This window comes from Saccopteryx leptura, chromosome 13 (assembly GCF_036850995.1).
Source record: "Saccopteryx leptura isolate mSacLep1 chromosome 13, mSacLep1_pri_phased_curated, whole genome shotgun sequence".
NCBI classification, from domain to species: domain Eukaryota; kingdom Metazoa; phylum Chordata; class Mammalia; order Chiroptera; family Emballonuridae; genus Saccopteryx; species Saccopteryx leptura.
In genome coordinates this window covers 39424227-39451480 of record NC_089515.1, presented here as the reverse complement: position 1 = coordinate 39451480, position 27254 = coordinate 39424227, and the positions used below count along the sequence as shown (strand labels likewise).

The 27254-nt window shown below is 41.6% G+C and overlaps 1 protein-coding gene across 3 annotated transcripts in view; it reads left to right on the top strand.

The window, feature by feature from the left end:
- BTBD1 (BTB domain containing 1) overlaps nt 1-26442 on the top strand; it is a 41581-nt gene extending 15139 nt beyond the window's left edge. The window contains exons 3-9 of one of the 3 annotated variants that reach the window (XM_066354774.1): nt 1867-1956; nt 7001-7106; nt 8247-8444; nt 10821-11013; nt 18439-18526; nt 23869-24015; nt 24657-26442. In XM_066354774.1, coding sequence (XP_066210871.1) covers nt 1867-1956; nt 7001-7106; nt 8247-8444; nt 10821-11013; nt 18439-18526; nt 23869-24015; nt 24657-24812 — 978 coding nt within the window. In that variant the 3' untranslated portion in view covers nt 24813-26442. Of the gene's footprint in view, nt 1-1866; nt 1957-7000; nt 7107-8246; nt 8445-10820; nt 11014-12778; nt 13724-18438; nt 18527-23868; nt 24016-24656 lie in introns of those variants that run through there. The other 2 variants (XM_066354775.1, XM_066354776.1) reach the window with 2 other exon arrangements.
- The last annotated feature ends 812 nt before the right edge of the window (nt 26443-27254 follow it).

Genomic DNA, 27254 nt, shown 5'->3' with positions numbered 1-27254 from the left:
CAAGTAAGGTGCCACAATGAAGAATTGATGCTTCTCATCTCCCTTCCTGTCTGTCCGTCCCTGTCTGTCCATCTCTCTCTGTCTTGCTAAAAACAGAACAAATACAAAAAAACAACAGAAAAGGAAAAGCAATCAGAGTTAAGTTTTTAATTGATTTTAGAGAAGAGAGAGAGATCAATTTGTTCCACTTATTTTTGCTTTCATTAATTGACTCCTGTCTTGTGCCCTGACCAGGGATTGAACCTTTAATGTTGGTGTACAGGTATGAGGCTCTAACCAACTGAACTACCTGGCCAGGACCAAAAAGCAATTAGAGTTAATACAGTGTCATAGAGCTAAAGAAACTGAAGTCTTACGATGAGTAGGGTGCTTTGACTCAAAGTTATATAGCTTCTTAGGACTGGAGTTGGGGTTTCGGTTCAGCATCCTTCCAGCTGGGATTGAGAGACTGGTAGCATGAAGCCTTCTGGACATTTGTTCTCAATTTTTGTTGGATCCAAAATAACTATTGAAAATTTCTAGTGTCAAAAGTTCCAAGATTTACGGTCTTTGGACTTGTACTCGTAAGCTTCCTGACCCCCTCCTTGGGGCTTAAAATTTAAAGCTTATATGAAATATTTTTTCTCTGGCATTTAAAAGTTTCCACTAAGTACAGGATGCATACAGAAAGTGCACATATTGTAAGTATACAGTCTGATGAATTTTTACAAATTGAGCACATCTGTGGAACATTAACTAGTCCTTAACACACACTATTTAACATTTGTTAGATGCCTGCAATCCGAGCTTCATACTTTTTTTTTTCAATTTTTATTTTTTTATTCATTTTAGAGAGGAGAGAGAGAGGGAAATAGAGAGAGAGAGAGAGAGAGGAGAGACAGAGAAGTGGGGAGGAGCTGGAAACATCAACTCCCATATGTGCCTTGACCAGGCAAGCCCAGGGTTTCGAACCGGCAACCTCAGTGTTTCCAGGTTGACACTTTATCCACTGCGCCACCACAGGTCAGGCCGAGCTTCATACTTTAGAAATAAATTGCTGGGTTTTTTTTTATAGGTAATGTTATAATACCCTTGTGTGAATTGTTTTAAAAATTCTAAGCTAGCTTCTAACCACATGTTATAGGTTCAGTTGTGTCCCCCAAAAGCCAAGTGTTGAAATTCTAGTCCCCATAGAATGTAACCTTATTTGGAGATACAGTCTTTACAGAAGTAAGCAAGTTAAAATGGGGGGGGGGGGGGGAGACTAAGCTGCCAATATATAATCCCACCAAAAATTATTACTGTAAATAATCACAATTTTCCCTAGCTCAACTTTCTCATTTTCCAAATGGAAAAACTAAAACTTGGTCTAATGAATTACATGCCAAAAACCTCACAACAGGTTAAGTGGGGCTGGAGTCTGGAGTGTGTATTTCCTGGTTCTATGTCCATCCCGCCTATAGAAAATGTCCAATGCCACCTTTTAAAAAATCTTCTGTCAAGAAGTATTTGTATTTGCAGAACAAAGAACGTGCTGCTATCACCTCTTCTTGGACATAATCACAGAACTCCATATCTGTGTATAGAGTGTGCCAGACACCAAGCTACTAGTCCCTTTGTTCCTATTATCACCTTTACTCCTAATTACAGCTGTTAGTTATATTGTTGCCTGTTATTATCCCCATTTTAAAGGTGAAGAAATGGAAGCTTAGAGAGATAAATGTCTAACATTAGACAGCAAATGGTAAAACTGAAGTTCTAACCTTAAATCAATAGTTCTTTTTTTCTTTTTAAAGATTTTATTTATTGATTTTAGGGGGGGCGTAGGGAGGAGTGGGAAGCATCAACTCATAGTAGTTGTTTCTCATATGTGCCTTCCTTGACCAGGCAAGCCTGGGGTTTCAAACTGGCGACCTGAACATTCCAAGTCGACACTATCCACTGCACCACCACAGGTCAGGCCTAGTAGTTCTTAAGGTACGATGGTATTGCTAATCATAACAGCAGCACAAACTGAGTGATCACTGTGTCAGGCACCATTCTAAGTACTTCACATGTATTAATTTTCTTCATAAGAACTTTAGGAGGTATAAATATTTGAGGTAAAAGTTTTTCTCATTGTTCCCATTTTATAGATGAGGCAGTTGAGGCACAGAGATGTGAAATAACTTGACCAAGGTTATATAACTAATAGCTGATTTTCTTGCATTTTTCCACTTTCGAACTTGTGATGAAGATGTAATAAAGATGTTGATATTTTGCCTTGGCTGGTTGACTCAGTGAATAGACCGTCAGCTTAACATATGGACGTGCCAGGTTCGATCCCCGGTCAGGGCACACAGGAGAAGCGACCATCTGCTTCTTTCCTCTTCCCTTCCTTTCCTGCAGCCAGTGGCTCGGTTGTTTGGAGTGTAGGCTGCAGGTGCTAAGGATAGCTGGGTTGATTTAAGCATCTGCCCCAGATGCGGGTTGCCAGATGCAAGAGTCTGTCTGTTTCCCCTCCTCTCACTTAAAAAAGAAAGAAAAAAAAGAACTTGATATTTATAAGATTCTTTATTGTCCAAGGGGTTTTATTATGTGTAGAGATGGTCACTTTATTTTAAAAGTTCAGTCATAAAACTCAGAAACCAGTAAGTTAAGCTTTGACAATTAAAATACACTTGCTAGTTCAGTAGGTCAGAAGTGGGGCCTGAGAGTCAGCATTTCTTTTTTTTTAAGGTTTTATTTATTATTTTAGAGAGAGCAGAGACAGAGAGAGGTGGTGGGGAAGGAGTAGGAAGCATCAACTCATAGTAGTTGTTTCTTGCATGTGCCTTGACCGGGCAAGCCTGGGGTTTTGAACCAGCAACCTCAGCATTCCAGATCGACGCCTTATCCACTGTACAGGCGAGTCTGCATTTCTAACCGGTTTCTGGACCATTCTTTGAGTAGCAAGGTTTAACAAAGATTGCCATAAGACAAAAAGGAAACTTTTCAGTGCCTTGTTAGCCTGAAAGTCCGACATTACAACAAGTTTTTCATTGGCAGGGTCATGTGAATTAGCCAACAAACTGTCATGTGAACTTCTTGTTCCTGCCAAGTGAGTCATTTGAACGGAGCCTGTTCATTTTCTGGAGAAGATCCAGCTCCACTGTAACACAAAGGGCCAGTATACTGAGCCAGCCTGGTTTACACAGGGAAAAACACTCATGAAGTGATACAATCATAGTGATATTTTATCTGAGAGAATGCCAGACTTAAGTAGTAGCAGTAGCTTTCATAGGAGACTTGATATTGCCTGTATAATCTGAGTGACTCTGAATACAAAGTAATTTTTACAAAAAATTATTTTTCCTAGAGGCACAAACCCTAAAAATTTGGTTGAGTTGGTCATTTAAAATATTTGCTTGTATTAGTTTCACTTGTTAAAAATGGACTATTTTTCATATTTTAAAAATACATGAACCATGATCCTAGACATGATCCTATGCTAGGAGGAAAGGTGTTATAAGAAACATTATTGGGGCCCTGGCCAGTTGGCTCAGCGGTAGAGCGTCGGCCTGGCGTGCGGGGACCCGGGTTCGATTCTTGGCCAGGGCACATAGGAGAAGTGCCCATTTGCTTCTCCCCCCTCCCCCCCTCCTTCCTCTCTGTCTCTCTCTTCCCCTCCCGCAGCCAAGGCTCCATTGGAGCAAGGATGGCCCGGGCGCTGGGGATGGCTCCTTGGCCTCTGCCCCAGGCGCTAGAGTGGCTCTGGTCGCGGCAGAGTGACGCCCTGGAGGGGCAGAGCATCGCCCCTGGTGGGCATGCCGGGTGGATCCTGGTCGGGCGCATGCGGGAGTCTGTCTGACTGTCTCTCCCCGTTTCCAGCTTCAGAGAGATACAAAAAAAAAAAAAAAGAAACATTATTGGGCCTGACCTGTGGTGGCACAGTGGATAGAGCATCAACCTGGGACACTGAGGTCCCAGGTTTGAAACCCCGAGGTTGCTGGCTTGATTGTGGGATCATAGACATGGCCCCATGGTTGCTAGCTTGAGTCCAAAGGTCTCTGGCTTGATCAAGGGGTCACTGGCTAAGCTGGAGCCCCCCTTTGTCCCGTCAGGGCATGTATGAGAATCAATCAGTGAACCAACTAAAGTGCAACTACGAGCTGATGCTTCTCATCTCTCTAACTTCCTGTTTCTGTCTCTGTCTCTCACAAAAAAACAAAAAAAACAAAACAAAATTATTGGCTCAATTGACAAAACAATACAGATAGTATATAAAAATATTGTATTGTTATTTAAAAATTTACAAAGTTAGCACTAATAAGAGAATATCCTTATTCTTAGAAAATATACACTGAAGTATTTAAGGTTATGATGTATGTAATTCTCAAATGGTTCAGTCACCGGAAAACACACACACACATGCACACGCACATACACATGCACATACACATGCATATATATATACATATAAAATATACATGGCCTATTTTCTTTTTAATTAAATGAGAGGTAGTAGGCAGGGAGGCAGAGACAGACTCCCCCTGCATGTGCCCCAACTAGGATCCACCTGGCAAGGCCCCCACAGGGCGATACTCGGCCCATCTGGGGTTGCTGCTCTGTTGCTTGGCAACTGAGCTATTTCAGCGCTTGAGGCAAGGCCATGGAGCCATCCTCAGCTCCCGGGGCCAAATTGTTTGAACCATGGCTGCGGGAGAAGAGGAATGAGAGAGAGAGGGAGAGAGGGGGAGAGGGGGAGAGGGAGGGGTGGGCAGAAGCAAATGGTTGCTTCTCCTATGTGCCCTGACCAGGAAACGAACCTGGGACTTCCACATGTGCGACTGATGCCCCACCACTGATGCTCTACCACTGAGCCAACCAGCCAGGGCCCATAGCTTATTTGCTAATGCATTACTTATTTTGGTCATTATGCAATCCTCTAGGTTTCATAAGGCAGAAATTAACCCACTTATATATGCATATATACATCATTATTCTATTATACAGATTTTGTATTTCAACTTAGGGCTAAAATTTATTTATTTATTTTTCTTTACAGAGACAGAGAGAGAGAGAGTCAGAGAGAGGGATAGACAGGGACAGACAGACAGGAATGGAGAGATGAAAAGCATCAATTATTAGTTTTTCGTTGCACGTTGCAACACCTTAGTTATTCATTGATTGCTTTCTCGTATGTGCCTTGACCACGGGCCTTCAGCAGACCGAGTAACCCCTTGCTCGAGCCAGCGACCTTGGGTCCAAGCTAGTGAGCTTTGCTCAAACCAGATGAGCCTGCGCTCAAGCTGATGACCTCAGGGTCTCGAACCTGGGCCCTCTACATCCCAGTCCGACGCTCTATCCACTGTGTCACCACCTGATCATGCGAATGCAGATAACTTTTTAGTTTAAGGATGTTTATTATTTGTTCAGTAGCATCTGAGTTATTAAATCCCTTGAAAAGGATTTACTTTAAATGAAGAGTCTTTAGCTGCACCAAATAATAGTGTCATGTAGGATGTGGTTTACTAATTGGCTGTATTCTCAGCAGGTTTCTTCACGACCCAGCATGAATACCTCTTGAGCATTTGGTATCTGCCCGTACTGTTAGATCGCTGACACTAGGCCAGAATGGAAGGGTGGCCTACTTATCCTCACATCTTCGTTTTCAGTGTCACGGTCTTTTATTTATTTATTTAAAAATATTTTTTTTAATTTTTTTTATTTTCTGAAGTGAGAAGTAGGGATGTAAAGAGACAGATTCCCGCATGTGCCTGACCAGGATCCACCCAGCAAGCCCACCAGGGGGCGATGCTCTGCCCATCTGGGCCGGTGCTCTTTGCAACCAGAGCCATTTTAGTGCCCGAGGCAGAGGCCATGGAGCCATCCTCAACGCCCAGGCCAGCTTTGCTCCAATGGAGCATTGGCTGCGGGAGAGGAAGAGAGAGACAGAGAGGAAGGAGAGGGGGAGGGGTGGAGAAGCAGAGGGGTGCTTCTTCTGTGTGCCCTGGTTAGAAATTGAACCCAAAACTTCCACACGCCGGGCCGACACTTTACCGCTAAGCCAACCGGCCAGGGCTGGTTTTAAAATCTGTTTTGAGTTTAGATTCCACTCCTTGTCCCTACAGCTTTTTAACTTATAAAAAAATTATAACATGTGTCCTGATAAAACACATATAAGCTTGACTGACTTCTTAAAGCCTGGATTAGCTTTGCTGGATTCATTCTCAGGTTTTGCTCAGTATGTATTATGGCTTCTTTTGCTTATCATTAAGTCTGTGAGATTCATTCATATTGTTGTGAGTAGTTGTAGATTTTTATTCTCACTGTTGTATAATATTCCCTCATAAAATCACGTGAATTTATTTGCTGTTCTGTCATCAGGCCTTTTTTTTGGTTAGGTTCCCAGATCTTTCATGCTCTAAAATTCTGTGCCTTATTCTCTCTCATCAATCAAAACAGAAAATGGAGTGTGTGTGTGTGATCTATTTGTACTGACATGCTTGACAATTGATATTATTATTATTATTATTATTTTTCCTTTTTTTTTAAGTGAGAGGAGGGGAGACAGACTTCCGCATGTACCCCGATTGAAAGCCCTTTATGGGTGATTTTCTATTCATCTATGGCAGTTGCTCAGCAACTGAGCTATTTTTAGCACCAGAGGGGAGAGGCTCCATGGAGCCATCCGCAGTGCTAGGGGTCAACTTGCTCTAGGTCAGTGGTCCCCAAACTTTTTTGGGCCACAGACTGGTTTAATGTCAGAAAATATTTTCACGGACCGGCCTTTAGGGTGGGACAGATAAATGCACAAAATAAAATTATGCGACTGGCGTGATGTGAATTTTGTTATCTCAGCAGGATGTTTGTACTTTCAGCTTCTCATTTCTGATTGTGGAATGAAAAGGTTTAAGAATATATAAATGTTATAACTATATTTTCAGTAGATGTTTTTACATAATTAGCACTTATAACTGTTTATAATACTAATTTTTAGTGTACACAGCCTGAAGGTAAAATAACTGGGAAAAAAATAATTGTCTTTTTCTGTGTTTAGGCTCGACTCTTTGATGAACCTCAGCTCGCTAGCCTCTGTCTGGACACAATAGACAAAAGCACGATGGACGCGATAAGTGCAGAGGGGTTCACTGACATTGACATAGGTACGGGCACTCGAAATGAGCTTGACCTGTAAGTACAGTCAGGCCTATGGGTCAGCCTTGGTGGACGAGTTATTTCTAAATTAGAGTTTTTTCCCAGATGTTCTAAGTCTTTTGCTTTCTTTGTTTTGTAAGACATTCCTAAAAGTCTTAACTACCTCATTGCCTTTTAAAAGCTATCAAATCAAATAAATACTCATTGACTGCACAGTTGTGTGAGGGTCCTGTAAATAAAAAAGAAAGAAAAGAAATAGAAAGAAAGGTAAGATAGAATTTTTCTTAAGGAAACTATCATCTAGTTGGAGAATCAAGGAAGAAATAGGAGAAAGTTAAAATGTAAGACATTAATAGAAGAGATGGCATATGACAAAATAGGATTTTTGTCTTTTCTGAAGTAGATATATAGAAAATAATTACCATGTAAATCCAAAACATGAAGAGGTCACCTCAAATTGGAGTAGTGTGAGGAAAATCTAGACAGAGGAGATTCTGATAATGAATGTTCGGATAAGGAAGAGGGGAGGGCAGTAGAGGGAAGTGGAGTCACGTGAAGATGTGTATGTGGAGGAAGGAAAGGTAGGGCAGGTTACAGGGTACAAATACTTGGTTCGCCTACAAATACGTAGACCATTGCAGAATAGCATTTTTATTTTATTTTATTTTAATTATATTTTTTAAGTGAGAGTAGAGGAGATACAGTGACAGACTTCCACATGTGCCCAACTAGGATCCACCCAGTGACTCCCATCTGGGTCATGCTCGAAACCAAGCTATTTTTAGTGCCTGAGGTGGAGACTCCACAGAGCCGTCCTCAGGGCCTGGGGCCCTTGCACTCAAGTCAATCAAGCCATAGCTGTGGGAGGGGAAGAGAGAGAGGAAGAGAGGTAGAGAAGGAGATGGTCGTCTCTCCTGTGTGCCCTGACCAGGAATCGAACCCAGGACTTCCACACGCTGGGCTGACACTCTACCACTGAGCCAACCGGCCAGGGCGCAGAATAACATTTTTAAAAAATAAAGTATATAGTCTATCATTTTAAGTATCTAATCTATTTTTTATTGAGGTTTGAAATAAAAGCAAGTTTGTCAGTATTGTTTTGTTAAAGAGCAAGATATTTCTAATTTATTTTTGTATTTTACCTGTAGACACACTCTGCGCAGTTCTGGAAAGAGACACACTTAGTATTAGAGAAAGCCGACTTTTTGCAGCTATTGTACGTTGGGCAGAAGCAGAATGTCAAAGACAACAATTGCCTATGACTTTTGGGAACAAACAGAAAGTTCTGGGGAAAGCACTGTCTTTGATCCGGTTCCCCCTGATGACCATTGAGGAGTTTGCAGCAGGTAAGATTAGAACTTGACCAGAATCTATTTGGAACTGTTCTAATGGTCAGTCATCCAGTCTCCCTGTGCGAGAGGAAAGGAAGCTGCTACTTGCTGAGGGCTAGTCACTCTTCTAATGGTGTGATACATGTGTGAGTGTTGACGCGTATAATTTTATTTATTCTAATAGCCCTTCAAGATAATATTATAGGTTATATATTTTAAAATTTATATGCATTAGCCTGACCTGTGGTGGCGCAGTGGATAAAATGTCAACCTGGAATGCTGAGGTTGCCAGTTTGAAACCCTGGGCTTGCCTGGTCAAGGCACATATGGGAGTTGATGCTTCCTGCTCCTCCCCCGTTCTCTCTCTTTTTTCCTCTCTCCTCTCTCTAAAAATGATAAAATCTTAAATAAAAATAAAATTTACATGCATTTACAAATACATTAAAAGTATATATTTTAAGGCCCTGGCCGGTTGGCTCAGCGGTAGAGCGTCGGCCTAGCGTGCGGAGGACCCGGGTTCGATTCCCGGCCAGGGCACACAGGAGAAGCGCCCATTTGCTTCTCCACCCCTCCGCCGCGCTTTCCTCTCTGTCTCTCTCTTCCCCTCCCGCAGCCAAGGCTCCACTGGAGCAAAGATGGCCCGGGCGCTGGGGATGGCTCTGTGGCCTCTGCCTCAGGCGCTAGAGTGGCTCTGGTCGCAACATGGCGATGCCCAGGATGGGCAGAGCATCGCCCCCTGGTGGGCAGAGTGTCGCCCCATGGTGGGCGTGCCGGGTGGATCCTGGTCGGGTGCATGCGGGAGTCTGTCTGACTGTCTCTCCCCGTTTCCAGCTTCAGAAAAATGAAAAAAAAAAAAAAAGTATATATTTTATGGTTTAGAATTAAACCTGAGAGTAGTTACATGTTTTGCCCTGTTTAAAATGCTTGTAAAACAGCTATAATTTCTATTTAACTCTTGAGTCTCTTAGCAGCTCCTTTTTGCTTGGTTTCTTGGTCTCAGTTTCCTTTTGCTTGTGCATAGGTTAGGAGTCAGCAAATAACAGACGTAGGGCACAAAATGTTGGTCTTATTTCTCTGTTATGCCCTTTCTGTGGGAGCATTGTCTGACTCCCTTGGCAGCTTTGAATTCACCCCTCCGTTTACTGGAGTGTGTGTCTGATTGCTGTCTTTAGGTGGGTATCTGGTGCATAGCTGAGAATGTTTTTCATGATCATGTTTTTTTAACAAAGGAAATTTTATTATAGTCTTATGGCATCCTGTTTTTATATTGTTAGTTCCTTAGGAATAATACTAAGTACTGTTTAAACTTTAGGGTTTTTCATGAAAATGTGAATTTATGGCTTCGTAAACCAAGTTTGCAGTTTAATCAATTTTAATTTTGCAGTTTTAAAATTTTTAATTTCATTTTGCAATCTCTTATTGAGATTGTTTTTAACCAGCCTTAGGTGGGGTCTCCTGGCCATTTTATGAGAAACTGCCTTTGTTCTTGAATAAATGAAAGCTGTTTGGAATTTTTCCGACTTCAGAAACAGTGAATGGGGAAACTACAGGACACATATGTTGCTTCCATGGCTCTTCTGGTTTTAGCTCCTTCCCTCAGCTGATTTCTTTCTTTTTTTTTTTTAAAGTGAGAGGAGGGGAGATAGACTACCACATGCGCCCCAGACTACTACATGTGCCCCATAGGGATCCACCCGACAACCCCCATCTGGGGCTGATGCTCGGACCAACCAAGCTATAGCACCCAGGGCTGATACTCGAGCCAACTGAACTGGCTGCGAGAGGGGAAGACGGAGAGAAGGGGAAGAGGGAGGGGAAGAGAAGCAGATGGTTGCTTCTTCTGTGTATCTTGACAGGGGATTGAACCTGGGATGTCTGCACGTCGGACCAATGCTATATTCACTGAGCCAACTGGTCAGGGCCTCTGCTAATTTCTAAACCCCAGAAAGAAAGCTATCTTATCTGTTTCCACCTCTAAATACATTCCATTGTTTGAATCATAACCTCCGACAGGTACTAGGTAGGAAAATGAGAAGTAATAATGGCTCTGGCTGCTGTTGTCAGCATTTTCCCAGCGTAGGGAATGACTCTCCTGTTCCTGGTGAACAAAACTCTGTTGTAGTCAAGACTAGGTGCGTGGATAGAAAAACCAGCTTTTACCTAAGCTTTGATTTATTAATGATTTTAACACTTATATTTTATTAGGTTAACCTCAAATGGAGTTACAAAAACATATTAAATAGATGCTAAAATTATACATGCTAAGATCTGTCTACCTCACTGTTGCTTTACATTGTCAAGATTTGAGTTCGCATTATTAAGTGGAATATGACCGAGTTAGAAATTGAACTCAGGGTGCTTTTTCAGAGGTTTATATTTTTGTCTCTACAGGTCCTGCTCAGTCTGGAATTTTGTCAGATCGTGAAGTGGTAAATCTCTTTCTTCATTTTACGGTCAATCCTAAACCTCGAGTTGACTACATTGATCGACCAAGATGCTGCCTCCGGGGGAAGGAGTGCTGCATCAACAGATTCCAGCAAGTCGAGAGCCGCTGGGGCTACAGTGGGACGAGCGACCGAATCAGGTATCTGCCCCACTGCGTGCTCGGGGAGGGCTGGGCGGCTCTTACCTGACTGTGGGAGGTAATTAATCATTCTATTTTATACTTTGTTTAATTTATATTCTCACTTAATACAAGAATCAAAACGTCAGGGAGGATACGGTCTCCTCACTGAATAATGAGGAAAAGTAATGTATGAAGGGATTGGTTGGCCTTCTGTTACATCAGTTTTGTTTGGGTCACAGCTCTGGGACAGCTGAGGACAAGACTAATTGATACAAACAGTTTTTATAGTCTTAGGGCTACAACTTCTTTAATACATTTAATCTTACTGTTTAATGAGATTATTTTCTTTACTCAGACATTAAATGGAATTTATTTCCGTATACATTTATAAAAGCTTTGAAAGGGGAAAAAATGTAATGTCTGAAAAGATGCATGTGAAAAACCTAGCTAGGAATTTGTCATTGTTCTGTTGTATTTCTTGAGGTTAAATGTCAAAATAGAATAAGTACTGGTTTTCATAAAACATGCCTTGTTGGATTTTCACTGATTGAGTAGCACTTTCATATAAAACTAGAAACTAATAACAAGTTTGTAAAAAATGGGACTCTGAGGGGGAGAGGACTCTTATGAATATTAGAATAAAATGAAAATTAAAAATGCATTTGTGTATTATTTAATAATCATTCACAATGAGAATACTATATTTAAAATCTCATGTATAAAAGGATAAAGTGGACAGTGTCACAAAAAAGAAACAGTCCTAATTAAGTACTTTTACTAATAAATAAATTAGAGTAGAAATAATTTAAGCATTCAAATAGCTGGAAAATGAATAGCAAAAAGAAAAGAAAAGAAAAGAAAAATATAACAGGCAAATGTAGAAAGTAATGAATTTTTTTTTAATAATTTTATTTTTTTAATGGGGCAACATCAATAAATCAGGATACATATATTCAAAGACAACATATCTAGGTTATCTTGTCGTTCAATCATGTTGCATACCCATCACCCAAAGTCAGATTGTCCTCTGTCACCTTCTATCTAGTTTTCTTTGTGCCCCTCCCCCTCCCCCTTCCCCTCTCCCTCTCCTCCCTCCCCCCCTATAACCACCACACTCTTATCAATGTCATAATGAATTAAAAATAGTAGAATTGATAAGTCCATAAGCTGGTTCATTAAAAAGACCAATAAAATAAGTAAACCTCTGGCAAAGGTAATAAAGAAAACAAATTTGCATTTAGTGAGGAGATTTTTATTTTACTCTATACTGATAAATTGAACATCTTGATGGAATGGATCATTTTATAGGCAAATATAAATTACCAAAATTGACTGAAGAAGAAAGCCTGAATAGACTCAGTACCATGGAAAGAACTAAAAATTATCAAAGAACTGTCCCTTCACAAGGTGTTTTTACAGGTGAGTTTTATCAAAAACTTCAAGGAACAGGTTGTTTCCTTGAGCATTAAAAGAAGAAACTGCTCCTCGGTTAATTATGGAAAAAACTATTCCTGTACAGGAATTTGACAAGACAAAAAATGTGTAACTCAGTCTCACTCACATGGAAGAAAGAATTATATGTAAAAAGCATATTAACTCTAGCAGTACCTTGGAAAAATAATACTGTATGAACAAATACAGGTTATTTGTAGATTGAAAGAATGGCTCAATATTAGGAAATATATTAATATAATTCACCACAGTAGCAGATCAAAAAGGAAAAGCATTTTGATTATTTCAGTAGTTGTCAAAAAAACTTGATAAAATTTCATCTTTGTTCCAGGTATAATCATGAAGAAACTAGATCTCAAAGAATACTGCTTTAAGATGATAGACTGTTGAAACCTCAAGAAAGAGAAGCCTCCTAACCATCCTTTTCTCAGCAGTGTTCAAGTCTCATAGTTAGGAACAGGTCTTTCACCACATGAATTCTGATAGGCCACTTGAAAGTTGATTGGGGCTCTGGCCTGCTGGCTCAGTGGTAGAGTGTCAGCCCAGTGTGTGGGTGTCCAGGGTTTGGTTCCCAGTCAGGGCACACAAGTGAGGCACTCATCGGCTTCTCCACCCCTCTTACTCTTGCTTCTCTCTCTCTCTTCCCCTACTGTGGCCCTGGCTTGATTGGAGTGGGTTGCCCCCTGGACGCTGAGGATGGCTCCATGGCCTCCACCTCAGGCGCTAAGAAGAGCTCTGTTGCTGAGTAACAGAGCAACACCCCATATGGGCAGAGAGTATCACCCCCTAGTGGGCTTGCTGGGTAGATACCAGTTGGGGCGCATGTGGGAGTCTGTCTCGGCCTCCCCTTCTCTCGCTGAATTAAAAAAAGAAAGTTGATTGGGACTGTGTTTGGGAGCCTGTCCTGAGCTCTGCAGTAAATCTGGTGTACCTAGCCCCTGCCAGTAGTGCCTCTAAACCTTTGTAAAAACAAAAGCCTCCTGTGACTTTTGAGAAGAACTGGTCTACCTGAACAATCTCAGAATCAATAAAAATCTATTAGAACCAATAAGATAATAGTGATCACTTATAAAATATGTATGTGGAAACCAGTGATGTTCCTGAATATCATCAAAATTCAGTTACAGAGCCCTGGCCGGAAGGCTCTGTTGGTTAGAACATTGTCCTGACACACAAAGGCTGCCAGTTTGATCCCTGGTCAGGACATATACAGAAACAGATTGATGTTTTTGTCTCTCTATATATAAAATCAATAAATAAAATATTTTAAAATTCAGTTACTGAGATGAATGGATGGTTGTGATGGTTCTCACCAATGTGAATGTACTTACTGCAACTGAACCTTACACTTAAAATGGTTAAGATGGTACATTTTGTTTTATATATATATATATATATATATATATATATATATATATGTATGTATTATATATATATGCCTTTTTTTGTGGCAGAGACAGAGTCAGAGAGAGGGACAGACAGAAAGGGAGAGAGATGAGAAACATCAATTCTTCGTTGCGGTTCCTTAGTTGTTCATTGATTGCTTTGTCATATGTGCCTTGACCATGGGGCTACAGCAGACCGAGTGATCCCTTGCTCGAGCCAGTGACCTTGGGCTCAAGCTGGTGAGCCTTGCTCAAACCAGATGAGCCTGCGCTCAAGCTGGCGACCTCAGGGTCTCGAACCTGGGTCCTCTGCTTCCCAGTTCGACGCTCTATCCACTGCGCCACAGCCTGGTCAGGCTTGTTTTATATATTTTTTTACAATAAAAACATTTCTTAAATGTTTAAATTTTCAGTTATAATATTGAGTAATAACAGACTTCACTTACAGTAGTAACAAATAACAAAGTAGTGGGGTTAAATCCTATAGAAGTGTATAGTATGGTCCCTGATGAAGAACTGGAGAACTTCTAGGCTCAGACTGTGTCTTTCCAAACTAACCAATGTATACTTGCAGTTCCTTTCAGAAGTCACATGTTTTTGTTGGGATGGAGTGGCTTAGCAAAATTATTCTAAAGGTTATCTGGAAGAGTTAGTGTTTCTTTTATTTTTTAAATTTAATTTTATTTTTCTTAAGTGAGAAGCAGGGAGGCAGAGAGAGACTCCCGCATGCATCTAACCAGGATCCACCTGGCAAGCCCCCTATGGGGCGAAGCTCTGTGCATCTAGGGCTGTTGCTTTGCAACTGAGCTGTTTCTAGCGCCTGAGATGAACCCACTGGCGCCATCCTCAGTGCCTAGGGCAACTTACTCAAAAGTTTGAACTGTGGCTGCAGGAGGGGAAGAGAGAGAGAAAAGTGAGGGTGAGGGGTAGAGAAGCAGATAGTCACTTCTCCCATGTTCCCTGACTGGAATCAAACCTGGGACATCCACACACCAGGCTGATGCTCTACCACTAAGCCAACTGGCCAGGGCCTGATGTTTCTTTTCTAAAAAGAATACTATGGATCAAACATAAGTATTGTAAAGCTATAATACATTAGTGTTGTGTGGAAAATACTACAGGGTTCAGAAACTAACCTCACATAAATAAACATTTTGAATGTGAGGGAAAGGTTAACCACTGGGAAAATGAAGTTGGATACTTACTGAATCCATCTACCAATAATTCTATAAATTAAAGTTTTAACATTAAAAAAACAAAGCCATGAAAGTGCTGGAATCAGGGGACTGTTGTTTATAATGAGGAAGAGATAGGCCTCTTTAAACTTGGCATACCTCATAATCTGAGTACAAAGAATTCAAAATATGTCCAAAACTACCTTAAAGTTAAAAGATAAATGACAAACTAGAAGCTTTTTGTCAAGGATATTACTGACAAAGCAAAACTAACCGTATAACATAGTCTTTCAGAGAAAAATGGGAAAAGAACACGAGTAGGTATTTCACTAAAGAGAAAATTCAGCAGACAGTAAGCATATGAGCACATGTACTACCTCATTAATAATCAAAGGAATATAAATAGAGTTTGTTAATCATCGGTTTCTCAACAGCAGAAAAAAAAGAAAATACTTGTGGTTAAGAGTAAGAAATGATTTTTCGCCCTGGCCGGTTGGCTCAGCGGTAGAGCGTCGGCCTAGCGTGCGGAGGACCCGGGTTCGATTCCCGGCCAGGGCACACAGGAGAAGCGCCCATTTGCTTCTCCACCCCTCCGCCGCGCTTTCCTCTCTGTCTCTCTCTTCCCCTCCCGCAGCCAAGGCTCCATTGGAGCAAAGATGGCCCGGGCGCTGGGGATGGCTCTGTGGCCTCTGCCTCAGGCGCTAGAGTGGCTCTGGTCGCAACATGGCGACGCCCAGGATGGGCAGAGCATCGCCCCCTGGTGGGCAGAGCGTCGCCCCTGGTGGGCATGCCGGGTGGATCCCGGTCGGGCGCATGCGGGAGTCTGTCTGACTGTCTCTCCCTGTTTCCAGCTTCAGAAAAATGAAAGAAAAAAAAAAAAAAAGATTTTTCATTTCTTGTGTATATACTGTAACCAATTTGATAATATTTAGCTATAGGCAATTTTGCTTTCAGTAATTTATTCTCAGAAAATAATTAAGGCTGTGCAAAATGATTTAGGTATAAGACTGTTCATGACACTGTTATATACTGTAACAACAAAAACTGCAGATAACTTAGATTATCTAACAGGCAGAGGTTTTTAAATATAATGAATTGGTACTAATCTTTTACCTTTTTACATGAAAAAGAAGATATACTGACATGGGTTTTTAAAATAATACGTATATGTTCATAGTAAAAAAGTCTATTTTCCTATTGTTAAAAAAACAGAATGAAAAGTGTGAAAAAGAAATGTACCAAAGGGTAAAAAGGGCTGTTAACCTCTGAATGGTGACCTCAGAGTCTTTAAAATTTTCCTTTTGTTTAGCTGTATGTTCTATTTTTTTTTTTTTTTTTTTTGTATTTTTCCGAAGTTGGAAACGGGGAGGCAGTCAGACTCCCGCATGCACCCGACCGGGATCCACCCAGCATGCCCACCAGGGGGCGATGCTCTGCCCATCTGGGGTGTTGCTCTGTTGCAACCAGAGCCATTCTAATGCCTGAGGCAGAGGCCATGGAGCCATCCTCAGCGCCCGGGCCAACTTTGCTCCAATGGAGCCTTGGCTGCGGGAGGGGAAGAGAGAGACAGAGAGGAAGGAGAGGGGGAGGGGTGGAGAAGCAGATGGGCGCTTCTCCTGTGTGCCCTGGCTGGGAATCGAACCCGGGACTCCTGCACGCCAGGGCGACGCTCTGGCCAGGGCCGGTGTATGTTCTATTTTTTAAAAACAGATACTATGTATTTTTAATAATAAAAATATATAAATAAGACATTAAAAATTGTCCTAGGTAGTCCTGTTGTCCTGGGAGTGTAACAGTGTTAAGAACATGGGCTTTAAAAAAAAAAAAAAAAAAGAACATGGGCTTTTGACCCAAGGAGAGACGTGGAATTGTGTCCCAGCTCTGCCAGTTTTTGATTGAGGCAAGTTGGTTTCTCTAAACCTCAGTTTCTTCAACTAGGAAAACTGTAGATAATAAAAATCATACTGTGTTGCCAGACCCAGGCTGTGGCGCAGTGGATAGAGCATCAGACTGGGACTCGGAGGACCCAGGTTCAAGACCCCGAGGTCACCAGCTTGAGCGCGGGCTCATTGGGTTTGAGCAGGGCTCACCAGCTTGAGCCCAAGGTCACTGGCTCGAGCAAGGGGTCACTCAGTCTGCTGTAGCCCCCCAGTCAAGGCACATATGAGAAATCAATCAGTGAACAACTAAGGAACCACAATGAAGAATTGATGTTTCTCCTCTCTCTCCCTTCCTGTCTGTCTGTCCCTATCTGACTCTCTCCGTCTCTGCCACACACACACACACACACACACAATCATACTGTGTTACTCAGTTTATAGAACTGTTGCAATGATTAAAGGAAGTAAGTCATGTCAAGAACTGAATGAGCCTTGCTGCCCGGCACAGGAAGTATTCTACAGCGGTGGTTTTAACTATTATTCCCAAACTGGATCTACTGATTGTTCTAGTATAAAATCTCTTCATCTCTGTTAAATAGGTCACGTCCCCAGCCCTCCACCTACAATTTTTCGTTAAAGCAGCCTGCTTCCTTCACTTTACCACAATTTATGATGATTTACTCCTTATTTATTATCAGTGTGCTTCATTAAGCAATCAGTGCCATAGGGGTAGAGACTGCCTTGTTGACCATCGTTTCCCCGGTGCCAGGCCCAGCACTTCAGTCTAACAGGCCCTCTATTCATCGCACTGATGGACTGTCATAGTTTAGGATGCTGGGTGGGCGTCAGGTGGTGGCTGACACATCTGTGTTAATGAAGGAGATGTGCAAACATATTTGGGCAAAAATCATCATTACAAAGGAGAGTGGGAATTTAGGTTAAATAAATTCCTTTGACTCAAACATGTATAGTACAGAAAACAAGTTCTACTCCAGTTCTCAGTAAGTTAAAATTTACTCCAGAAAGAGGTTTTTCTGTTTTTAGGGAGGTTTTTGGTTTTTTTTAACAGAGACAGAGAGTCAGAGAAAGGGATAGATAGGGACAGACAGACAGGAACGGAGAGAGATGAGAAGCATCAATTATCAGTTTTTCATTGCAACACCTTATTCATTGATTGCTTTCTCATATGTGCCTTGACCGTGGGGCTATAGCAGACCGAGTAACCCCTTGCTCAAGCCAGCGACCTTGGGTCCAAGCTGGTGAGCTTTGCTCAAATCAGATGAGCCCCGCGCTCAAGCTGGCGACCTCAGGGTCTCCAACCTGAGTCCTCTGCATCCCAGTCCGACGCTCTACTGCGCCACCGCCTGGTCAGGCTTTCTGTTTTTTGTAAGCAGATGGTATTTCCAAGGACGTCTAATTTGTGATAGGTTTTTCTTTTTAATGAGAAAAATTTGACATTCTGAGTAACACTTTAAAAGTTTTATAAACCTTTACAATATGAATGCTTACTGAATTATGTATGTTATTTTGTATTTGACTTCATTCTCTCAGGTTCACAGTTAACAGAAGAATCTCTATAGTCGGATTTGGTTTATATGGATCTATTCATGGTCCCACGGATTATCAAGTGAACATACAGGTATACTTTTTCCCTCACTATATGTTATCTTGAAATATAACAAACCTGTAATTCTACTATAAGATACTGTTTTGACAAACTCCAAATTTCCATGTGACTATCAAAGGAACCAGCTGCTTAGTAGCATTTTAAGCCTAGAGAGTTCTGTTTTACAGTTGATCTAAAAAATCTGGTTTCAGAAAATTAGAGTCGTGGGGCCCTTGATGGAAGCATTAACATGCAAGGAGCTCTCTTTCCCCCAGGAAGCCCCTCTGTTAGTGCTTCCTGTTGTGCACTGAATGTGGGAAACCCACCCACTCTTCACCTCCCGCTTCTCTCATGGTACTTTGAACTCTTCTGCTTAAAACTGTCTCATTCCTTGTAACCACTCTGAACCTCCTTGGTTTATGATTGAGTGTACCCTGCCTGTTCTTTAGGTCTGCCCCTCCCTTCCTCCATATATGACACTGCTACCTAATCCAGAAGAAAGTTAGTTACTCCTCCCTTCCCTTCCAATCAGCCAGTGTTCTGCACATTTTTGATTGTATACGCCAGTTAATAATTTTTGAAACACATCAATAGTGTAGTTTTACTTACAAAATACACATATGCAATACTGTACTTACATATTACACTCAAATTCAAAGTAAAAAAATAGAAATGAGTAAAGTTAACAATGATTCAAACATTTTTGTGTGTGACAGAGACAGAGAGAAGGACAGATAGGGACAGACAGACAGGAAGGTAGAGAGATGAGAAGCATCAGTTCTTTGTTGCAGCTCCTTAGTTGTTCATTGATTGCTTTCTCATATCTGACTTGACCAGGGAGCTACAGCAGAGCAAGTTACCCCTTGCTCAAGCCAGCGACCTTGAGCTTCAAGCCAGCAATCATGGGGTCATGTCAGTGATCCCATGCTCAAGCCAGCGACCCCATGCTCAAACTAGTGAGCCCACGCTCAAGCCAGCAACCTTAGGTTGCGAACCTGGGTCCTCTGCGTTGCAGTCTGATGCTCTATCCACTGCGCCACCGCCTGGTCAGGCTCAAACTTTTATCAGCAGTATAAACTGCTCTCCCTAAAATCTTATTAATAAAATATTTTTAATAGTAAATACCTTGGTGAACTTTGGTCAGAATGCATCACTCATTTTGAAAATATACAATTCAAAGACCTGGATCAATGACAGCTGAAAAAAGATTCCTCACTAACTCTAACATACATTGCCCTAAATGAAGGGATTGCATTATTACCTGTGCTAATGAAATCTTGCTCATTTTCTAATCCTGTGTGCCAAGGTTTATAGTGAAATTCATTTTATAAATATACATCACTCGTGAATTTGTTGCTCTTTCAAACCAATCAGAAAGTTGCATTTTTAACTTTTTAACAAATAGGTTCAAATCTTAATTTGAAAGCAAGTTAGAAGATTTTTGTTTCCATGTTTTTTAGTGCAGAAAAACCATAGTAAATCTTTGAGGGGTGTAAAAGATTTTCATGCTCACTCCCTATTTAACTTTATTTCCTTTATAAATATTGTTAAGTTCCTATCCAGTAGGATCGACAAACCCACTGCAATAGGCTAGGAAGGAGCAAGGGCCCTACTGTCAGCTTCTGTAATGGTGGAACCCACTCTCATTCAGTGTCCCTCACATATTAACCAAAATCACCAGAGTCCTTGCAGAGACCGAAGGAGGGCATCAGGAATAAATGATCAAATACAATTAGCCCTGGCCGGATGGCTCAATGGTAGAGCATCAACCTGGCATGTGGAAGCCCAAGGTTCAATTACCAGTCGGGGCACACAGGAGAAACGACCATCTGCTTCTCCTCCCCTCCTTGTGCCCCTTCTTTTTTTTTTTTTTTTTTGTATCTTTCTGAAGCTGGAAACCGGGAGAGACAGTCAGACAGACTCCCGCATGCGCCTGACCGGGATCCACCCGGCATGCCCACCAGGGGCGATGCTCTGCCCCTCCGGGGCATCGCTCTGCCTCGACCAGAGCCACTCTAGCGCCTGGGGCAGAGGCCAAGGAGCCATCCCCAGCGCCTGGGCCATCTTTGTTCCAATGGAGCCTTGGCTGCGGGAGGGGAAGAGAGAGACAGAGAGGAAGGGGGGGGTGGAGAAGCAAATGGGTGCTTCTCCTGTGTGCCCTGGCCGGGAATCGAACCCAGGTCCCCCACACGCCAGGCCGACGCTCTACCGCTGAGCCAACCGGCCAGGGCCCTTGTGCCCCTTCTTTGTCTCCTTCTCTCTTCCCTTCCCACAGCTGTGGCCTCATTGATTGGAGTGCATCAGCCTGGGTGTTGAGGATGGAGCCTCTGCCTCAGGTGCTAATAATAGCTAGGTTGTGAGTAGCACCCCTATGCCCAAACCAGCACGGCTAGTAATTCCAGGTCCTGAGTGGGAACAGCGCAGAATTAAGAAAAGAGGCTTAGAGAAAAAGGATGGGGAGGCCTCTTTGCAACGCAAGAGATAGCTTGCAAAAAGCAAAACTCCATTCCCCAACCTGCTTTATTTATAAGGCAATGTAAGGTCATTAGCAAATCAAAGAGATCATTAAAACAAAGTCATATTTCCAAGGCATCCCAAGAATTCTCCCAAGTGCAGAATACCCCCACCATATATAATATCTTAACTTCATAAGAAAAAGGATAAAAGAAACTTGCCTCCAGTCTTTCTGAGGTATATGAGGGGTAGGACAAGTATAAACAATCCAGCACCATAGCAAAATAGCCTTTAGCAACTTCACAGAACAAGAGAGGTAGGGGTTTGGGCAGACTGTCAGCCTACTGCCAGTTCCCCACACCTCTGTCACCCAAAAATCTAAACTGCAAAGACCCTGTTGGCTTTCAGTCCCCAACAGCCCTAGATGGTCAGAGCATTGGCCCCAGATGGGGGTCACCTGGTGGATCCCGGTCAGGGCACATGTGAGAGTCTGTCTTTCAACTTCCCCCCATGGCTGATCTCGTGCACCATCCAGACACACTACCAGGCAGCTGCCCCAGATGGAGGTCACCTGGTGGATCCCGGTCAGGGCACATGTGAAAGTCTGTCTTTCAACTCCCCCCCCCCATGGCTGATCTCGTGCACCATCCAGACACACTACCAGGCAGCTGCCTGGGTTTGAATCTGAGCTGTACCACTTATAAGGGTAACTGGGCAAATTCTGTAACCTCTCTAAGCCTGTTTCCTTGTTTCACTGCTAGGATAGCAGTGGCACCTACCTGATAGTTTTGTGAGGACTGGCAGAGATGATGCATATAAAGTGTTTGGAACGGAGCCTGTTGTTTTTGTCGTTGAAGTTTTATAATTTGATTGTCACAACAGCCTTCAGATAAAGGCTAAACAGGTTTTCTCCCAAAGTAAAGGGTAAAACAGGCTCAGGTGAAGTGAAGTGGCTTGCTGTCGATTACACTGCCACAGCCCCATTTTGTGTCTTACTACTTTATTCTATCAGGTCATTTTTAAAATTCTTTACTGAACTGTGATAACCATACAGAAAAGTGCACATATTTATTTGTAAGTGGTACATATTACTCACTTTAAAATTATTTTTACTTCTATATTGATTTTAGAGAGAAACATTGATTTGTTGTTCCACTTATTTATGCATTCATTGGTTGATGCTTGTATGTGCTCTGACTGGGGATTGAACCACAACTTTGGCATAAGATAACTTCAACCAACTGAGCTGCCCGGCCAGGGCCTGGCTTACTTTTTATAAACTGAACACACTTGTGTAAACCAGCAGCCCGGTCAAGGATCAGGACATTCCAGCACCCTAGGAGCCTCCTTGTGGTCTTCTGCAGTCACTGTCTCTGCGGCGTGGCTGCTATCCTGACCTTACAGTGTACATTGGTTTGACTGGCTCACTATTACTGATTTTACCTGATGTGTGCAAAAAGGCACGTTTGTAACCTTTTGGCTTTAGCATATGTTGTCTTTTTGCATGGGAGACCTTCCACTTGTAACCCTGTGAGCTCTGACTTGAGTTTTTAGAATTGTCATCTCTGGAGCCTCCTTCCTTTCTGATAAAAACCAGCTTTTTGCTGGTCAGCCACTCTGCCTTATGCATAGCCCTCTGATTACAGGTACTGCACTGAACTGGAATTGTTTGCATGTCTTCTCTAATAGTTGGCAGCTCCCTGAGGATGTCCCTCAGAGCCTGGCACAGATTGTGGAACTAAATTGAAAAGACAGAATTTTCACATTTTTAATATCCACATATCTGAATACTACACTTAAGGTCATTTTAATTTCTGTAAAATAACATTTAGACATAGGAAATGCTACAGGAATTTCCTAGTAATGAGACATAAGGCTAGCAAGGTGTAATGGCTTATTTCCCTCAGGATCTAAAATACGTATATCCTTAAAAAAATAATTGTTCCTAAGCCATATATCTTTTTTGTGATAAACAGAGAGAGGGACAGATAGGGGTAGACAGGCAGAAAGGGAGGGAGATGAGAAACATCAATTCTTTGTTATGGCTCCTTAGTTGTTCATTGATTACTTTCTCATATGTGCCTTGACCGGGGGCTACAGCAGAGCGAGTGACCCCTTGCTCAAGCCAGCGACCTTTGGGCTCAAGCCAGCAAACATGGGGTTATGTCTATGATCCCATGCTCAAGCCAGCGATACCACGCTCAAGGTGAGCCTGCACTTAAGCTGGATGAGCCCACGGTCAAGCCGGTAACTGGTTTTTCGAACCTGGGTCCTCTGCGTCCCAGTCTGACGCTCTACCCACTGCGCCAGTTGCCTGGTCAGGACATATATCTTTTTTCATTTTTTTTTTTTTTTTTAGTGAGAGGAGAGAAGAGGGGAAGCAGACATAGACTCCTGCATGGGCCCTGACCCAAATCCACCCAGCAAGCCCACTAGGGGGTGAAGCTCTGCTCATCTGGGCCATTGCTCCATGGAGTCATCCTCAGTGCCCAGGGCCAACTTGCTCCAATCGAGCCATGGCTGCAGGAGAAAAAGAGAAAGTGGGGGGAGAGGAGCAGGAGGGGGTGGAGTGGAAAAACAGATGGGCACTTCTGTGTGCCCTGACCTGGAATCAAACCCTGAACATCCACACGTGATGCTCTACCACTGAGCCAACTGGCCAGGGTGTCATGTATCTTTAATGGAAGCTCCTTTCTCCTGCTGGCAAGCCCCAGTTCTCTGACATCTCCCCATCCTCACAGTGATGAATGGTAACCATGTTCTGACAGCATGTTTAAAGCTATCTGTAGTGGTTAGAGACAAGTAGAGAAGAATTACAACACAGATCTATTCTGCTATCACTAAGGGCTTTATATTCTTTTCTATGAAACTTTGTTTCAGTTGGTTTAACTTAAATGTAACTTCTCTTTGAAAAATTACAGATCATTGAATATGAAAAAAAACAAACCCTGGGACAAAATGATACTGGATTTAGTTGCGATGGGACTGCTAGCACATTTAGGGTCATGTTCAAAGAACCCATAGAGATCCTGCCCAACGTGTGCTACACAGCATGTGCGACCCTCAAAGTAAGTCATCCAGAATGTTCCAGATGGTGAACTGGGCCAGTGGTTTCCTCCTGCATGTCACAGAGAGTGAGTTTTCAGTAGAAGCTGAGAGTCAGTGAAGCCTTTTAGGAAGAGGGGAAAGACAGGCTGGGAACAGAAGTGCCTCTGCACACAGCTCTGCTCTGAAAGAAATGAGGCTTCATAACAAGTAGTTCTTTGCTTAAGTAGAGGATTGAATGTTTGACAGAAGATAAAATACCTAATTTCTTAAAACCATTTCACTATTTGCTAATAGCTGAGCTTTCCATTTGGTTATTTTATTTTATTATATTTATTTTTTAAGTGAGAGGAGGGCCGATAGTGAGGCAGACTCCTTCATGTGCCCTGACCGGGAATTGAACCTAGGACATCCATATGCCAGGCCAGTGCGCTATCCACTGAGCAAACTGGCCAGGGCCCCATTTTTATCATTAATTAGCTTTGTAATTTTAATCATTAATTAGCTTTTTAGCAGAAATGTCATTTTCCTTTAAATGCCTTGGTATAAGATTTTATACAGAGCTATAAGGCAACATAGTAGATCATTAATCAAATTAAAACACCACCTTAAATTGAGTGTTTATTAAAGGAAAATCACTAATGAAGCTTTTGTTCTCATTTAGGGTCCTGATTCCCATTATGGCACAAAGGGATTGAAGAAAGTAGTACATGAAACACCTGCCAGCAAGACAGTTTTTTTCTTTTTTAGTTCCCCTGGCAATAATAATGGCACTTCAATAGAAGACGGACAAATACCAGAAATAATATTTTATACATAATTTAGTATCATCATACATCTTGGCTATATAGTACCATTTAGTCTAGTCTCAGGCATAAAAACACACACAAAAAAGTTTGTGTTATGAATATTTTAAGATAAACATTTCAGTTTCTTAGAGGAGATAGATAAATACGTTTATTTAAATCTGCATAATTTAAAGGCAGATTTTTCATTTTCTTAAACCTTAGGGGAAAAGAAAACTGGGTTTTATTTCAAAAAAACAGCTATTTCAGCTTTATCTTGTATAATTTCATAACTCAGCTGACTCATCTTTCAACAGTTTTATAATGGAAAGATTTTTGTTTTATATAGCTGATATGTTTTGTTTGAACTATTCTGAAGGTTAGATGAGATGGGCATATAGGTTTAACTGTTTTTAAGGTTACATGAGATAATGTGGATCTATATTCCTATAGATTTCCTATTACTGAAATAACTAATTTCAGACAAGAAAACTGACCTTCTATTTGTAGTTTTGAAGTACCTGGTTGTTAGCAATTGGGATATTGCTAGAACTAGGCCTAATAAATGCCCAAGAAAATTTTCACTGCATTTTTAGAAAAGGATATTTTGTAATAGTAATGTGTTATATAGTACAGTTTTCAACTACAAATGGAGTTTGTACAAATTCACAATAATGTGATTTAAACAAAGTCAGAAGGTATAGTCTAAGACTAGATTCTTTATCACAGAAGCACACCATTATATGGGGGGGGGGGGCGCTACCGGGAGTTCCCAGGGTTGAGATGAGGTTGGTGATGATGGTGGTGGCTAGTGAACACACGTAAGTTAACATTGTGGCAACAATCTTACACAGCCAGAAAAAGAACAAAATACTGACATTTCTAACAACTACTTTGAAATTTTAAAGATATCTAACAGAATCTCTCCTGAAGTGGCACCATACTTTGTCACCTGCACAATTCTATCCAAGAAGTAAACCATGTTTAATATTTATGACCTCACAAATGTCAAAAGGAAAGCTGTTATTAGGAAGGGATAGGAAGTGTATCTGGCAGAATGATAATATACACACTTTTATAAAGCTAAATTTTTATATAAATAACATTTTGTTTTTTCTTATGAAACGATTATCTTATTAAAAACATGTAATTAAGTTAAGGTATATCAATTAGTTGAGGGTGGTTAAAAATCAATTCTTTTAAGTATTATCAACTTAAGTAGAATTAATTTTTTTCTAAATAGGATATAAATTTTTTTTTCATTTAAAGTAGTATTCTGTTTTGTATTTTCAAGAAGGTAGTGAGGTTTGCTTGTGGTAGAGGCCTCTTGAAATTGCTGAAGAAAAGGGAAATTTTTCTGTCCTTGGTACCATGACCTTTTGAATCTAAACCTCAGTTAATTGGAATATCTATGGGATGTGTGGCTCGAGTTCACCAGCAAACACTCGGTGCCAACCATTATGGAAATGCTTCTGCCTTAAAAGGGGTGGCATGCTAGAGATACGGTAATGTTTTCTGATGTTTGAGGCATTCCACATGCTTCCACCATGTTGCACTGAACAGTGATTGTAACTGAAGGTAGCTGTAGGAGGCACAAGAAATGGCACTGTTTACTGATATGGAACATCCTGGAATTTTTAAAAAATAAATACTATCTTTTTTTTTTTTTTGTCATTTGTCTTTTTCTTCTAAAAGTTGAGTGTAAGGTGCCATTTTGGAACAAGGTTTCTAGTTAGTTAAGGTTTAACTCTTACCACAACCTTCCATGCTTCTTCAGCTTCTGTGAGCTCTCCAATGACATGTTATTGAACCTTAAGGCTCATTCCCTTCTCTGTGTTCTGTCAACTCTCTTCATTCCCTACCTGATTAGAACCCACCTTTGATATTTTCTTCTCCACGATCTTTTTATTTTTTTAAAGCAATAGAGAGCCAGGACGGTAGAGATGAAAAGCATCAACTCATAGTTGTGTCACTTTAGTTATTCATCGATTGCTTTTCATATGTGCCTTGACCTGGGGGCTCCAGCCAAGCCAGTGACCCCTTGCTCAAGCCAGCATCCTTGGGCATAAGTCAGCGACCATGGGACCTTGTCACTGTTCCCACGCTCAAGTCTGCAACCCTGCACTCAAGCTGGTGATCACTGGGTTTCAAACCCGGGACATCAGCATCCCAGGTCGACACTATCCTCTGTGCCACCACCGGTTAGGCAATCTCTGATCATTTTAATCACTTCATCAATAACCCTGAACACCCACATACCCATCTGGATGAATCCAATTGTCTGCTTTATCTTCCAACTTCTTGCTGCTGGTTCCAAAGTGTTCAAAATGGTACTGTACAGACAATGATGATTTCTTCAGTAATCATCTCTTTGCCATTCTCCCTAGTACTTAAATGTGTTCCACGCGCACACCTTCAGCACCTTACCTTTTTTTTTTTTTTTCTTCTGAAGCTGGAAACGGGGAGAGACAGTCAGA